General features: G+C 37.2%; 1 protein-coding gene across 6 annotated transcripts in view; it reads right to left on the bottom strand.

Moving 5' to 3' along the window:
* The window catches only part of mpp7a (MAGUK p55 scaffold protein 7a), a 110,390-nt gene that overhangs the window by 44,194 nt on the left and 51,819 nt on the right, over positions 1-14,377 (bottom strand). For all 6 annotated transcript variants that reach the window (XM_079595309.1, XM_079595313.1, XM_079595310.1 and 3 more), the window contains 2 exons: positions 11,899-11,979; positions 8,150-8,281 (listed from right to left, as the gene is read on the bottom strand). In XM_079595309.1, the coding sequence (XP_079451435.1) occupies positions 8,150-8,281; positions 11,899-11,979 (213 nt within the window). The remainder of the gene's footprint in view (positions 1-8,149; positions 8,282-11,898; positions 11,980-14,377) is intronic.

The raw sequence follows: 14,377 nt of genomic DNA, 5'->3' as shown, positions 1-14,377 counted from the left end.
ACAAATACAAAAGGAGTGTTTGACACAAAGTCACTTAAAGTGGCGTGAAAACAAACAACAATACACACACTCTTCAAGTCACTTCTTAAATTAACAAATTACCAAGAACCACATGGCTCTGTTTGCTGCAGATTTGGCAGTGGAGAAAGCTGGAGAGGAAAAGACAGCAAAAAGAACAGCAGCGAGGTCATTTAAACACAATTAGCCGCAATTATCACTGCTGATTTATGCCACCTGCGAGTAAACCAGTAGGCAGAAGATACGTGTAAAACAGGGCTATTAAACTTCCAATTATAAACACACACACAAACACATAGTGAGACTCAAAACAAACATTATGTGTGTGATGTTCCACTCCCTCTATATAGACTGTTATACTAACCCTTCAATGACCTGCTCAGTAAACACTCAAGATGTTGCTTTAACCCTGCTGCACTACAGTTCTATCATTAACAAGTATTTTGCTGAAAAAAGAAAATTGGGTCTCATTAAGGTAATAAGGCTGAGGAATGCCAGCATATAGGCTGAAAACAGGACAGGCCCGAAACGCAGGGAAAGAAGAAAAAAAAATGACAGGAAGGTAAATGGGAATGTGTGGAGGTAAAGGGGAATGAGCGGAAGGCCTGGGATAAAACGCTGGATACCATCTTAAATGTCTCCTGCAGTATGACCCTAAAAGCTAGACATGGCCATTGTATATCCTATGTGAAAACACACTGCTGAGCAGGTTTCCAGCATCAAGTCATTTTTCCATCCAGGCTGAAACCAAAAAACTGCACTAAAAATTGCAGCTAATCACAACCAATTTTATTTGTAATATTATTTTATATGGAATTTTGAACTAATACGATTAATAGACAACACAATTGCTTGCTTGCTTCTGGATCGCTGGTACTTTGGCCAAAAACTTTTAGTCTAAAAGACTTACGGTAAATCTGTGTGTGTCTGTGTTTCACACACCAGATCTTCCATAGGATGCATTTAAAGTGTTGCCTGTGTTCACTGTAATCACCCCACTAAGGAAACATCACTTTCAGAAGTCAGATCTTGTTCCTTCACCTACATGAGGAAATGCCTTCTCAAGACGAGCAGACCTCACTGCACAAAGAGCACAGTGTGCGCTCGAGCACCTCCCGTACGCTCTGTAACAGGATATAGACACAGAAACATGGACACTTGGGGAAACACTATGCAGAGGAAGGAATGAAAGATTAGAAGAACAGCAAAAGGTGAGGAGAGAGGCCTTACACTTACATAACGACCAGTGACAAACTTCCTAATAAATCTGCATTTAAAATGTTGTTTATTTTATTTACAAATAATGTTTATTAATTTTTTGATAAACAAATAACATTGAACACAATTGTTTTTTATTCTGTTAACAAGGCTGTAGATTATGGAACGGAACATTTGCCTGGCCATTATTTCAGTCCATCACTGATCCTAGGTAACGTGGGAGATGAGTGACATTAGCTCTCAGGTCAACAAAATCCTCTGACGGTGCATGTCAGTCTCTCTGTCCTCAATGTCTCACTGGAGAGAACTTTTTTTATTCCACTCTGAGCCATCAGGGCCATGATGTATTCCTCCTGTGTACACAGATGCATCTCAAAAGTGCTAACATGTGTGCTCCTGTCTTTCTCCATAATCTAATTTGTGCCTCTATTATTTCTAGAAAGTGACATTACCGTAGTGCTTGGTTTATCACTGCTAACCCAAACCTTATCTTCTGTTTGCTTCTGAAGTTTTTCATCTGTTCTTCCTTTTCTTTTGAAGCAAGAGCTAAATTCAGATTAAGGTAGAAATAGACACCATAGATAAATTTGGTAATTTGTCTTGTATAAATCCAGGGCAGTCTTTTTTCCCTTTTATTTAATTTACATTGGAGTCCCCATACCACAAATATAAACCCTACTGTACTACTATATACCCAACTATATTAAGAGAATCAAAAACTACTACTACTACTATTAAATATCCAACATCAAACAGATGTCAAAAAAAAAATGTACAAAAACTAGGGCTGGGAATCGATAAAAAAAAAACTAATTAATTACACAATTTGCGGTAATTAATTACAATTAATCGTATTTCCCCCAAGCTTGTAATCATCAATATTTAAACGTAGAATCACCTAATTAAATTAAACGCATAAAAAAAAAATAATAAAAAAAAAAAATAGCCCTATATTCAAATAATATGAAACAGCAATATATCAATATATTATTCTTCATTCAGTTCTATGCAACACACTCCGATTTAACAGATTTTTTATTACATTTTTTACTAATCAAAATAATAGTCCTAAAAAGCTATTATTACCAGAGCATGTGATCAGAGCAGGTCATTTTACCATTGTTATATTTTTGGCCTTTTTTCTCTTTCGGCCAAAAAACGAAAATGCCATTTTCGGCGGCCGAAAATTTTGTGCATCCAGCTTCTATGGTATTTGAATTCAGCTTTGCTAATTGTACATATCATCTTTGTTTTGTCAAACGCGCCGTTAGGCAACTTTTTAAATGCAAACATTCCTCCTAAAACTACATCCTTGTCCTTCATCATGACAGAGTGACTTGGTTCGGCACACTCACAATAGCAGCCGCAACAGGAACTAATCATTAAAACGAGGCAAAAAGAAAAGTGCTGCGTAAATTGCGTTATTTTTTTAATGCGTTAAACATCTCAAATTAATCGCAAAGATTAACGCGTTAATTCCCCCAGCCCTAACAAAAACATTTCTAATGAAGGCACTTGAGAGGAAACATTAATGAAGCCTTGTGTCAACCAATGAGAGATCACAGAGGAAATGAGAACAGCATGAACTTTTATAGTACAGAATGTCTGCTGGCTGTGCTTGCGTTCCAAGGCTCAACATGACAAATCTAAGCACTGACATTCAAAAACATTTTTTTCCAAAGTAGCGAGTCTTGTTTTGGCTGCACGGTTTCAGAGTTTTGGTCCTTTGTTCATGGCAGTGAAAACCATACAATGGTAATCAATAGCAATAAGCCGAAAGAAAGAAATAAGCCAAATCAAAGTGTTCTAGGACATTCTGCATGCTTCATTGACATTGTTCTGGGATACTGAAACTGCGATGAGAATCACACAAACTCAGGTGGTCATATGCCTTACAAAACCTGAACTCCACAAGAACACTCAAATGACCAGCTTTATGCTGGAACTGAACATAGAAAATCTAAGTTGTTAAATTCGTAAGAACGTTCCTAAATGAAAAAGATTAATTTTTTTTTTTGCTTTTAGTATGAATATGTTAGGCTTAAAGGTGCTGTATGTTACTTTTTCACTCTACTAAACCATAAATATACCATAATATGTTTGCATATATTGAAGAAACATGCTATGTTCATATACTAGTTTCTCTGAAAAACACTTCTACAGGCAGTTATTTTACTTTGAAATGTGTGTTTCCAGGCTGGAATGCTTGTGTTTGTTTTTGGTCTGTGATACTGCACGTTGCCAATTTGCATTGTCCATTGCGCTCGTACCCGTTGCGTGAGCTCAAACTGGCATCCTGTGTGAGCGCCGTCCAGTCTGAGGAGCGGGTGGTGGGAGAATCAACGATCTCCGATATTTAGACATTTGAATGCAGTAGCTATTTGCACACAAACATGTCCCTGCTTGATATACAACCACTGATAAACATATTCGGTTTTGATGAGAAAAAATAAATAAAAATACTATACGAGTGTATAGTTGTTGTTTTTTCACACCCCACACACCTGTCCCAACCACTTTTTAAAACAAAATTAGGCCACTGGTTGGAGATGTGTGTTCGGTTGCTCGAGTTTTATTCCATTTGTATGTTAGATTGTACGTAAGAATTTATTCACACCTCTACTATTGAATCCAACGTATCGTCAGCGCTCTGATTCGCTTCCATGGTTGCTGTCAAGTACGACTTGCAGTCTGTGAGTTAAACTAAACACTATTGGCTGTTTTAAAAGGGGGAGGAGCCATTCAATATATCCCGCCTTAGCTTACTGTTTCAGATGAAATTACGTCAAAGCATCATACAAGTCTGCGTGTTCCAAGGCACTTCAGGGGGCCTTTAAGATAATATCTGAGAACTTAAAGGTTCCGCCGTCGGTGTATGAATGAGTGAGTGAATGGGTGAATGTGAGGCAATATTGTAAAGCGCTTTGGAGGCCATTGGGTCTGTGAAAGCGCTATATAAATGCAGTCCATTTACCATTTACCATTTTAAAGGTGTAGTGAGTGATTTCTGAGAAACACTGTTGATATTTGAAAACACAAAAAACAAATACACCCCTACCCAAAAGGATCACACTCCTATCTTAATAGCTCCGGCCCCAAACTCAAACACGCTGGCTGCATCCGGAATCGCATACTCTTGAGTAGGTAATTATTTTGAATAAGTAATTACATCATGGCCACTACAAAAGTATGTTCTATATCAGGGGTGCCCAATCCTGCTCCTGGCGATCGACTGTCCTGCACAGTTCATCTCCAACCCAAATCAAACACACCAGCCTTTAATTTTCAAGTGATCCTGACGTGCTCTGAAGACCTTAATTGGTTGCTTCGGGTGTGTTTGATTAGGGTTGGAGATGAACTGTGCAGGACAGTCGATCACCAGGAGCAGGATTGGGCACCCCTGCTCTATATAGTATGAGTATGTACTACATTTGCCATGTTGTCGTCATCATGTGATCTACCAGCGTCAGTTAAGTCACTTCACCGCCATTCATAAATCCTTCTCCCGTGGCCTCATGGGATAGTTAAGTGTCCATCGTATTCGCACTTCAAAATCTCGTCAGAAGTATTAGGTATCCCTACTATATGTAGGGAAGTATGCGATTTTGGATGCACAGGCACCTCCCCCCTCATGAGTGTATACACCCCTTACTGCTGATTGGCTACAAGTGCTTCCTGCACCTTTAAGAAGAAAATATTAGGCTTTGGTGTTCTCTGATTGTATATTCTGATTATAATTTCTGCTGCTGTAATAGTAATATAGATTACTGTAATAATTGTGCACATAATAAATAAATAAATAAAGTGCAAACTATTGTCGTCATGAAAAGGGAGTTCAGCACTGTTGTAGTCCTGCTGAATTGCGCATTTATGTACTGTTGAGTTTCGTTTGATAATACTTTTAAACCATACAAAGAATCAAAATGACCGTAATTCATAAATAAAATATCTCACCCTATTTACTGAGAAATGTGTGCTTTGCAAAAGACCTTTGTGTGAGATAAATAAATAAAGAAGCACTTGTGGTGTCATCATTACAGCAAAAGGTATACCAAATTTGTCTAAACTTTTCACTCAAATTGACTGAAAATTTTTAATAAAATTTAAAAGTAGCAAGAGAAAGTTCTCATTTTGAAAAAGGTGAGGGGGTAGATTAATATAGCCCTCAGGGTGAGTGACATGGAGATTCAAGAAGACTACTACATCACAAGACAAACTGTATAGTTAGGGATTAAAGATTTTCTTGGTCACGCTCCAACTTAAATGTGCAATAAGCACCTAGATGCTCGCCAACCAACACAAGTCGTGAGATGAAATGAGTGCACACACAATCTACAGCCAAATCATCTTGTTGGCAAATGTCTGTTCTGTCTACTCTCCTCCTATTACTCAGTCTGAAAATCTGGATATAGCATATACACTATCTATCCAACAAACACACACCCATACACACACTCTTTTGCCTTCCTATAGACCTTTCAGTAACCTTATCCAAAACAACACATTCTTTCAATAAAATCCACCACTGAGCTCACTTTTGCTGCTGCCATGTACGCTGATCCAAGCCCAATTATTTCAGCATCCTGCCATTGCTGCTAATAAATCAGCAGGTTAAAGTTACCAAACAGAGGGGATAGCATTTGAGGATTTGGGTCCCACCCCCAAAGTCCAAGGACCTGAACCCAACACCCCCCCACCCGCCTTCCACTTTCTTCTCATTACTCCCCTCACTAAAATCCTGCATGATGTCATGGTCTGAAAAATGATAGCAATTAATCAGAGCTACCGAATCCTACCCATTCAACTAATCACAATTATACAAACAGATGAATCATCCTCTGAGGCAAAACCCTGCTAACTACCACACACACAAGATAGAAAAAAAAAAAAAGGTAAATTAAAGTTAAACTTCGCAGTCCTTTTGTCATAATGACTGCATTTGCTGTCTGAGCCTGATATATACAATTTCAAGTTCAAATCAGAAACAATTGCAAAAAAGAAATTCAGTGCAAAGCTCAGTAGGCTGATTGAATTGGTGAGAAAAACACATGGGACTTTTTGTCTGAAAAACTGTTTTTTTCTACATATAAAATGTAAACACATTTTTTCTGAGGGCAGCCATCGTGTAAAATTGCTGAGGACTTGGGCCACAGGTCAGACTGTTTATCTACAGGAAAGAAGAGATTTATTTTGCATTTCATTTCACTTAGGAGAAAGTAACATCCATTCACTAAGATCAAATGCGGGTCTACAGCTGTTAAATTTTAATTCTGTAACATATGATCTAGAACGCTGAATGTTTCTGAAAAAAGTAGTGCTCACAAAGACTGCATTCATTTAACCATATACAGTAAACAGTAATATTGTGGGAAAAAATTACAATTTAAAGGTGCTGTATGGAGTTTTTCTACTAAAATGAATCCATTTTTTATTATCTGTGTGTGAAGGGGTTGTAATCTCACAATAAAATGATCCACTTGGCGGGTTTTGCTATTACCTCTGAAAGCAAGTATTCCTATTTCTATGTGATGCTCCGGGTCAGATTTGCCGCGAAATCCAGTGACGTGACTGAGACCTGCATGCGCGCTCCCGAGCGTCTCGCCTCATCTACTGACTTTGCACTCAACAGCGACGACACTGCAACTTTATGACATGGAGTCTGCTAATACTAGGAAACGACTAGCACAACACAGACTCCAACACAAACTCCACATAATAATAAAAAACAAAAGAAAGCACGCGCACTCGCTTGTAAACGTATTGGTTGCAATCTGAAACATCACCGCTAGATGCCGCTGAAAACTCCATACAGCACCTTTAAAATAATACGTTTCTATTTCAATACTTTTTAAATTGCAATTTATTCCAGTGATGACAAAGTTGAGTCTTCAGTGTCACATGATCCTTCAGAAATCATGCCTAAGAAGTTAATATGTCTTATTACTTTCAATGTTGAAAGTCATGATGTAAAAATCATGATGTATTTTTTTTTTAATTCTTTGATTATCAAAGGTCAAAAGAACCGCATTTATTTGAAATCAAAATGTTTTGTAACATTAGAAATGTTTTTACTATCACGTTTGATCAATTGAATGCATCCTTGCTGAAAAGTAGTACCCTATAAACGTAATAAATAAATAAAATTAGCCTTCATGTGCGTCACACTTCAGTATAAACTGGGTATAAAATAGACTTATAGACATAAGGTAGGTCTGTCAGGCAGACAGACAGTACTTTAGGTTAAGGAATTAGAAAGTCAACATCAGTCCAGAAGTGTCACGCTACACTACCACCTTCAATAAAACTTCCCACAAGCCCAACAAATGCTCAGCTAAATACGAGATCATCTAATATGTCATTCTGTGACTCTCAAAACTTGAGAATGCAAATAGATGTCAGTGCTCATTTATTGTCACTTTCAAGTATAGTACAGCCTTAAGCCAAACAGGCTTGGGTAACTGCTGACAATACAAGTAAACAGAGGTCCTGATTCTGACAGCTCACTGAGAAATTAGATGAAATGGAAGAGAAAACGTTGGACAGAAATCTGGCTTAGAGAGCTGTGAATGACACGTAAGGGAAAGTGAAACAGACACATACATCTATACACCGCAGGAGACCACTGGACACAGAGCTGGTTTCTATGTAATGTAATGCGGAATGTGGCCTGTGTCATGTTTAGGCAGAGGATATGTGGTCACTCAGGAACTAGAGGATAAGGGTGAACGGGGAGTGTGTGAGCCAAACACATCACTAACACTATCATGTGAATGCGCATATTTATGTGCTTCATGTTCACAAGAGTGTTTTCCACTACGTGTGCTTGAATTATGGCAGCCCATGTGTCTGGCTTTGACAGTATGTGGAAAATTACATGTGTTTGTAAGTGTGTGTGAGAAGGAAGTTCTCTCACCAAAGGCTCTTTATTCTTGACCAGTCGAATGATCTTGACAGAGTCTTCTTCATCATCAATGTCGTCTGGCAAAGGAGGAAGTTCTGGATCGTAACTCTTCCTGGCCACAGTATCATGAACAGACAACAAACTCTGCAATGAGAAAGAGAGTTGTACACATAAAAACCCACAGAAACGAACAGTGAGACAAACAGTAGTCGTTTGACTGATTTTGTGTAGCTACTCGTTTTGGCTAATCATTCCAGCCTTGATACTCCAAGCATCTGCTTGAATCCTATAGTATAAATCATGGAGCTTTAGAGGTCTGCTTTAGATTACTACCTCCTACTGACAAATAAAGCTGCTTTTGAATTGATTACCATTACTATTTCACTACAACCATCTTTGGCAATGTTGTTTGTTATAGCATCGCCAGAAAAAAAAAGAAAAAGAACTGAATCAAAACCAAGACCAATCATATTGTCATCTTTAATTTAATTAGATTATTATGAGCATTACGAGTATCCTGCTGGGAATATGGCAGCGTTGCTGTGAGTTTCCAAGGGGCGAGGAAACTTAACAGCAGATGGATGGACAGAAGGCAATGAAATTCTCAGCCATTTCAGATATTTCACACCTCAGCTCTCAAAGAACGAGCTATAGCTAAAGAATGACGGCATTCAGAGATTCATTACCGAGCCGCTTTAACGATGCTGTGTCAAATGCAGCTGCAGCTTTTTTCTTTCTTTTGCTCCTTTTCTCCCTTGCATTTCCAACATAAAACCATCTTCCAGTTATGTGCCAGAGATAAAAAATGAGAGGGAAGAAAAAACTGCAAAAAAAAGAGGGAAGAGACAAGACAGAGAGGAGAAGAAAAGTGTCTGTTTTATGACATGGGATCAAGCTCCAGAACAACACTCAACATGTGGCTAAAGCAGAACAGATGGGAGAGCGAGCGAGAGTGGTGGAAACAAACAGAGCAAGAGAGGCATGTGTCTAGGGAGCGAGTCAATTTCTTCAGTCCAGGGTAATGACAATTAGATGCAATTATCTGATAATTAACTAACACTTCAATCCTCACAGATAAAAGGCAGGTAAAATAATTTTTGGATCAATACTTAATCTATACACCACCGCTGCTAAATCTGATCATATCTGCAGTCCACATACAATATGATGAAAAGATATAGTACTTCTGGTAAGAAACGATAGTTCTATTGAGATCTCACAACATGCATGGAAAAACAGTGTGAGGAGTGTGATCCAATTCCTTGACAAATAACTGTTATGAGCCGATTCATTAGAAAATTACTCATATCAAACCTCATCTCTGATTGGACTATACACATGCCAATCAACACCTATTTGTAAAGAGAGAGAGTATATTATGAAATGTAAACAACTTAAAACAACTAGAGACAGAAAAAAAAAACTTCTACAAGCCAGTGTTTGTGCATTTCTGATGGAGAAATGAAAACGAGAGCAGAACATACATAGTTCTAGGGTACAATGTTGATTGCTTCTACACTAAACACAGCTCTGCAGATTAGACTGAATGGTTCAGTTGTTTAAGCAAACTGAAATGGAACATTTTTAATTGCCATTCCTTTCATTCTTGCAGATGACCAGATCTATAAATAAAAAAATAAATAAAAACTTTACACCTGATAGTGTTACACTTAGACTTGAATAAAATATCACAGTATAAATATTGTTAAAGCATCAAGGCATTAACCATCTGCAACCACATTTTTTCCCCATTACTCTTTCTTTGTCTTCATTTTCTGAGGGCAAAATAGATGTGGTGTTGTGTTTTGGTTTTCGGGAGTTTTCCTAAAACATGGTGTGGCCAAAGAAAGCCGCAGCTTGCCATGCCGACCCCAAGCCACACGTTATATCAGCACAACACCTTAGTAACTGCATTAATGCCATAAAGATACTTTTTTCTGCAGAAAACCTCTCAATCTAGTCCCCATCAAATTCACTGCATAACTACATGGTGAGTCAAGTCGTCATATTTTCAGGAACACCGATGGAAGGGGGGGGGTGGGGGGCGAATTGGCATTCTTTAAAGAATTGGCATTCTTTAAAGCTTCTGAAAAATGACTGAATATTGAAATCTGACTTTTCTTCTATACATTCACAGAAAGGATTATTTCAGGAAAAATTCAGGAACATTTCTCTGCCTCTTACATTTGATTAGAGAAATTGTGAGGCAGCGTAATAGCACCACTCTGTCTATCTACCTTCCAAAAACCCAGTCTAAATTCACTATCCTGTCATACACACACACACAGTGTTTTGTGGAGCTAAACGCTCTCCTGAGGTTGTAGGGATGGGGTCAGCATCAGGCCAGGTGGCAAAAGAGTGAATTGAGGGTCAAAAGCAGTAACTCATTTCTTCATGTACTCTTGCAATGCGTGTATGTGTGCGCACGCATGTTAATTAGTTATAGTGGGCCTCCTACAATAACAAATTGCTGAACTTGTTCAAATAAAGTCTGGGAAATGTAACTGGGCATGCAGCTCTCATTAGGAAAGAGTTTGTCATACGGACAGTCATTATTCAACCTGCTAAACTAACTACCTATATACACGCCTGCAAAAAAATCTACACACACAAGCACAAGAGAAAAGGGCAAAGCAATACACTATCTATTGTCCTACACAAACTTGTGAGCCACTCATCTCCTCTTTCTCGCTCCTCCGTTCTCACTCAGACCAGAGCAGCTCTTTCTTTCCGCAACACACGGGTTGCCGTAATTGCCGCTTTCATCAATGTCAATATAAGTCAGTAAGCGGGTCTAATATGAGTAAAATGTGTTTTTTCATGTGTGAATCATAAAGGGAGGAGGAAGGAGATCATTTAATAGGTTCTGATTTATGTCTGGTCACAGGGAATGGATCATTTCAACACTAATTGAGAGTGATACAGTTACTATCGTACAGAGACGCCATTCTAGTCCCTAGAAGCCATCTGCTAGCGCTTTACACAGCACCAATAGACATTGGGTTAAAGACATGAGGGAAAGAAAATTAGACTAAGGAAGAGAGAGGAATGTAGACTATAGGAATATAAGGGGAGAGAGTACTATGATGATGTAGCCAGACTACAGATTAAAAGTGAGATGCCATTCAAGTCAAAGAATGTAAAAATGTTAAGCAAAAATTAATTAACCTGATCAAAAGTATCATTTAAAATGTTATAAAAGATTTATATTTCAAAATAATGCTGTTCTTTTGAACTTTCGATTCAAATATAAATATATATCATTGTTTTCACAAAAATAATAAGCTGTACAAGCACCAAATCAGCATATTATAATGATTTCTAAAGGATCATGTGACACTGAAGACTGAAGTAATGACTGATTCAGCTTTGCCACCACAGGAACAAATTACAATTCATTTTTCAAAAGTTAATTGAAAGAAGAATGTATAGTTAAACAGATTTTTTTTAACTTAATTTCCTTATAAAATAATCAAAAGTTTAGGAATTAATTTTATATTATCATATAAATTATTATATGATTATATAATTATTATAATTTAACTATGAATATATATATATATATATATATATATATATATTTCAATGTAAATTGTAAAATCTTTTAAAATATAATTCCCATCCTCCATTTGTGTAATTTCATAGATTTTTTAACTTTAAGAATTAGTAAATGTGTCCAACATTTTAATTGGTAGTATTAAGTGGTATATCTGAAGGCATATGGTGCAAACAAAAATGTGTTTATTTGTTTACTCGCTTACCTTTACATGTGGTTTGGACAGTAGCTTGACAAGCTCTCTGATCTCATTACTTGCACTTCTTCCTTGAAGTTCCTCTGTCAACTGAAGAAAAAGACAAGAGAGATAGTGAGAGAGAAAGAGAAAATGAGCGTCTATAACTTCCATGAACACATGCATTGGTGATACAGACATGAACGTATATATTATGAATAATTGGAGTATAAATGTCTCCCTTGTGGCAGGTAGCAGGTGGAGAGTGCGTGTGTATGTTTAAGAGATTGAGAGATTTATAGAAGCACAGATGCAGACTAAATGAGGCACAGAGACACATTGCTGTTTCTCCAAGCAAGGAGAAAGACACAGAGAGATGGGCTTGTTCCCCAGATCCATTTGAAGTGTTACTCCTGGGCCACAACCTTATTACTGACCTCACTCACTCTGGATGTGTGTGTGTGTGTGTGTGTGTGTGTGTGTGTGTGTGTGTGTGTGTGTGTGTGTGTGTGTGTGTGTGTGTGTGTGTGTGTGTGTGTCTGCTGAAATGCTGTAATCAGTGTTTAAAGAATCACTCCCTTGGGATGTCAGTAGACTTTTCCAGTAACCAGCCAAATGGGAGGTGACGTTCAGTTGAGTAATGGTGACAGTGACCCTTAGTGACACACACACAAACTCCATCGTGTACAATAGATACATACCAACAACTGCAACTGATGTTGTGGCAAGCAAAGGTCACATATGGAGAAAAACAGCATGCACAGAACAGGCATCAGTCTTTTATGACTATATTTTTGCACATGTACTGTACGTACACTCAGTAATTCAGGAAACCTGTTATCACAACCTAAATAAATGCATGGTTGCAAGTTTAGTGATTTACCTAAACTGTAAAAAAATTATCAATAAGTTATGAGTATGACAGCAAAGAGTAATTATAAATGAAATGTTAATCCATCAATAAATGTTTCAAATTAAAGGCGCATTATGTACAATTATTGAATTTAAATCTCCCAAAACCACTAGAATATTGTTAAACATTTTGTTTACTTGTATACTTAAATTATCCCAAACGTTTCCAATGAAGTTTAAATCGAACGAAATCAGCAATTTTAACCGTAACAGTCATTGTGTTGCCTGTCAATGACGTCATATCTGCCTAACCCTCGATTTCTGGTTTAACTTGCATAGAAACCATGGAAACGCCAAAAATGCTTCAATATATTATGCATTTTAATAGACAGATGAGCAACTGCTTGGATACATTTATCGACAGAAAACAAAGTAGTGTTATATAGCTGCTCACCATGGTTAGTCTTATTGTTTTAATCTTGTTTTCTTGATTTACCGCAAGTAACATGTTTGTACCATGCCTCAGGGACAACACTATTTTGTAAAGTGGCTAACATGGCATAATCAGAAAGCGCTTTATTTGTAGTAACAGTAATACAGCATTTTATCCACCATATAATATATTTTAAAATTAAACTGCATGCCATTTAGCAACATATGATCCAGCTTTCATTAATATGATATTCTAATACGAGTAGTAATTCAGCACTTGTGGCAATTTTATTAGAATAAAAAAAAAGAGATCAAACTGAACTGTAACAAAGTTCAAGTTCAGGGAAGAAAGCGAACATTAAACATAGTAATATTAATAATATGAAGATAGTAATGTACTAACATTAATGAAAATAAATATCGTTGAAAAGGTTATTTATAACACCATTAAGGTCCTATAGCACTTTCAAAGCATGGTTCTTTATGGAACTTTAAGGGTTCTATTTAACACCAAAAAGGGTTCTGCTATTGTTACAAGCCGAAGAACCCTATTAGGTACTGTTTAGAACCATTTTTCTTAAGAGTGCAGGCTCTCAGGCCCCACCCTTCTTCATGCCACAGTAACATTAATAAAACTTAAATAGTTTAGGTCATCTATGAACATGATTTCTTGCCCGAGTCCCGTTCGATTGCTTTCTATCGGCTGTGAAGGTGAAGATGACAACTCCCATGATTCCACGCTCATTCACTGCGTCAAGCTACGCACCTTTGCTATTGTTTTGAATAAGCGACCTCTAGCTGTAAAACTTACATACTGTGCAAGTATGTGCCTTTAAAGTAGTGTTTTATGAGGTTTTTGTAAATCACTTAAGTACATAATTTAAATATGCATTAATGAATTCATCAGAAAATAATGGAATTGCAGTTGAAAATCCATTTTAAAAGAGAGAAACAAGTAATTGGATTCACAAATTGAATTACAAACATAGGTTTCAATCAGACATTTAAAAAGGGCAATACCGTTAACCATTTGCATTCCATAAAACAACGCAAATTAGCTATAATATTTTAAAATGTAATCTCGCCATTCACCCTTTATGCATTCACGTTACATGTTCATTCTAGCATTCTACTTTATTTAGATCATTTGGTGGTAGGCTATTTTTCTTAATTTTGAAATACTTTGCAGTGGTGACAATATACACTATTAAAACAAAGTCCTCAC

The sequence above is a fragment of the Phoxinus phoxinus genome (genome assembly GCF_949152265.1).
Source record: "Phoxinus phoxinus genome assembly, chromosome: 21".
NCBI classification, from domain to species: Eukaryota; Metazoa; Chordata; class Actinopteri; order Cypriniformes; family Leuciscidae; genus Phoxinus; species Phoxinus phoxinus.
This window is presented reverse-complemented; position numbering and strand designations above follow the sequence as displayed.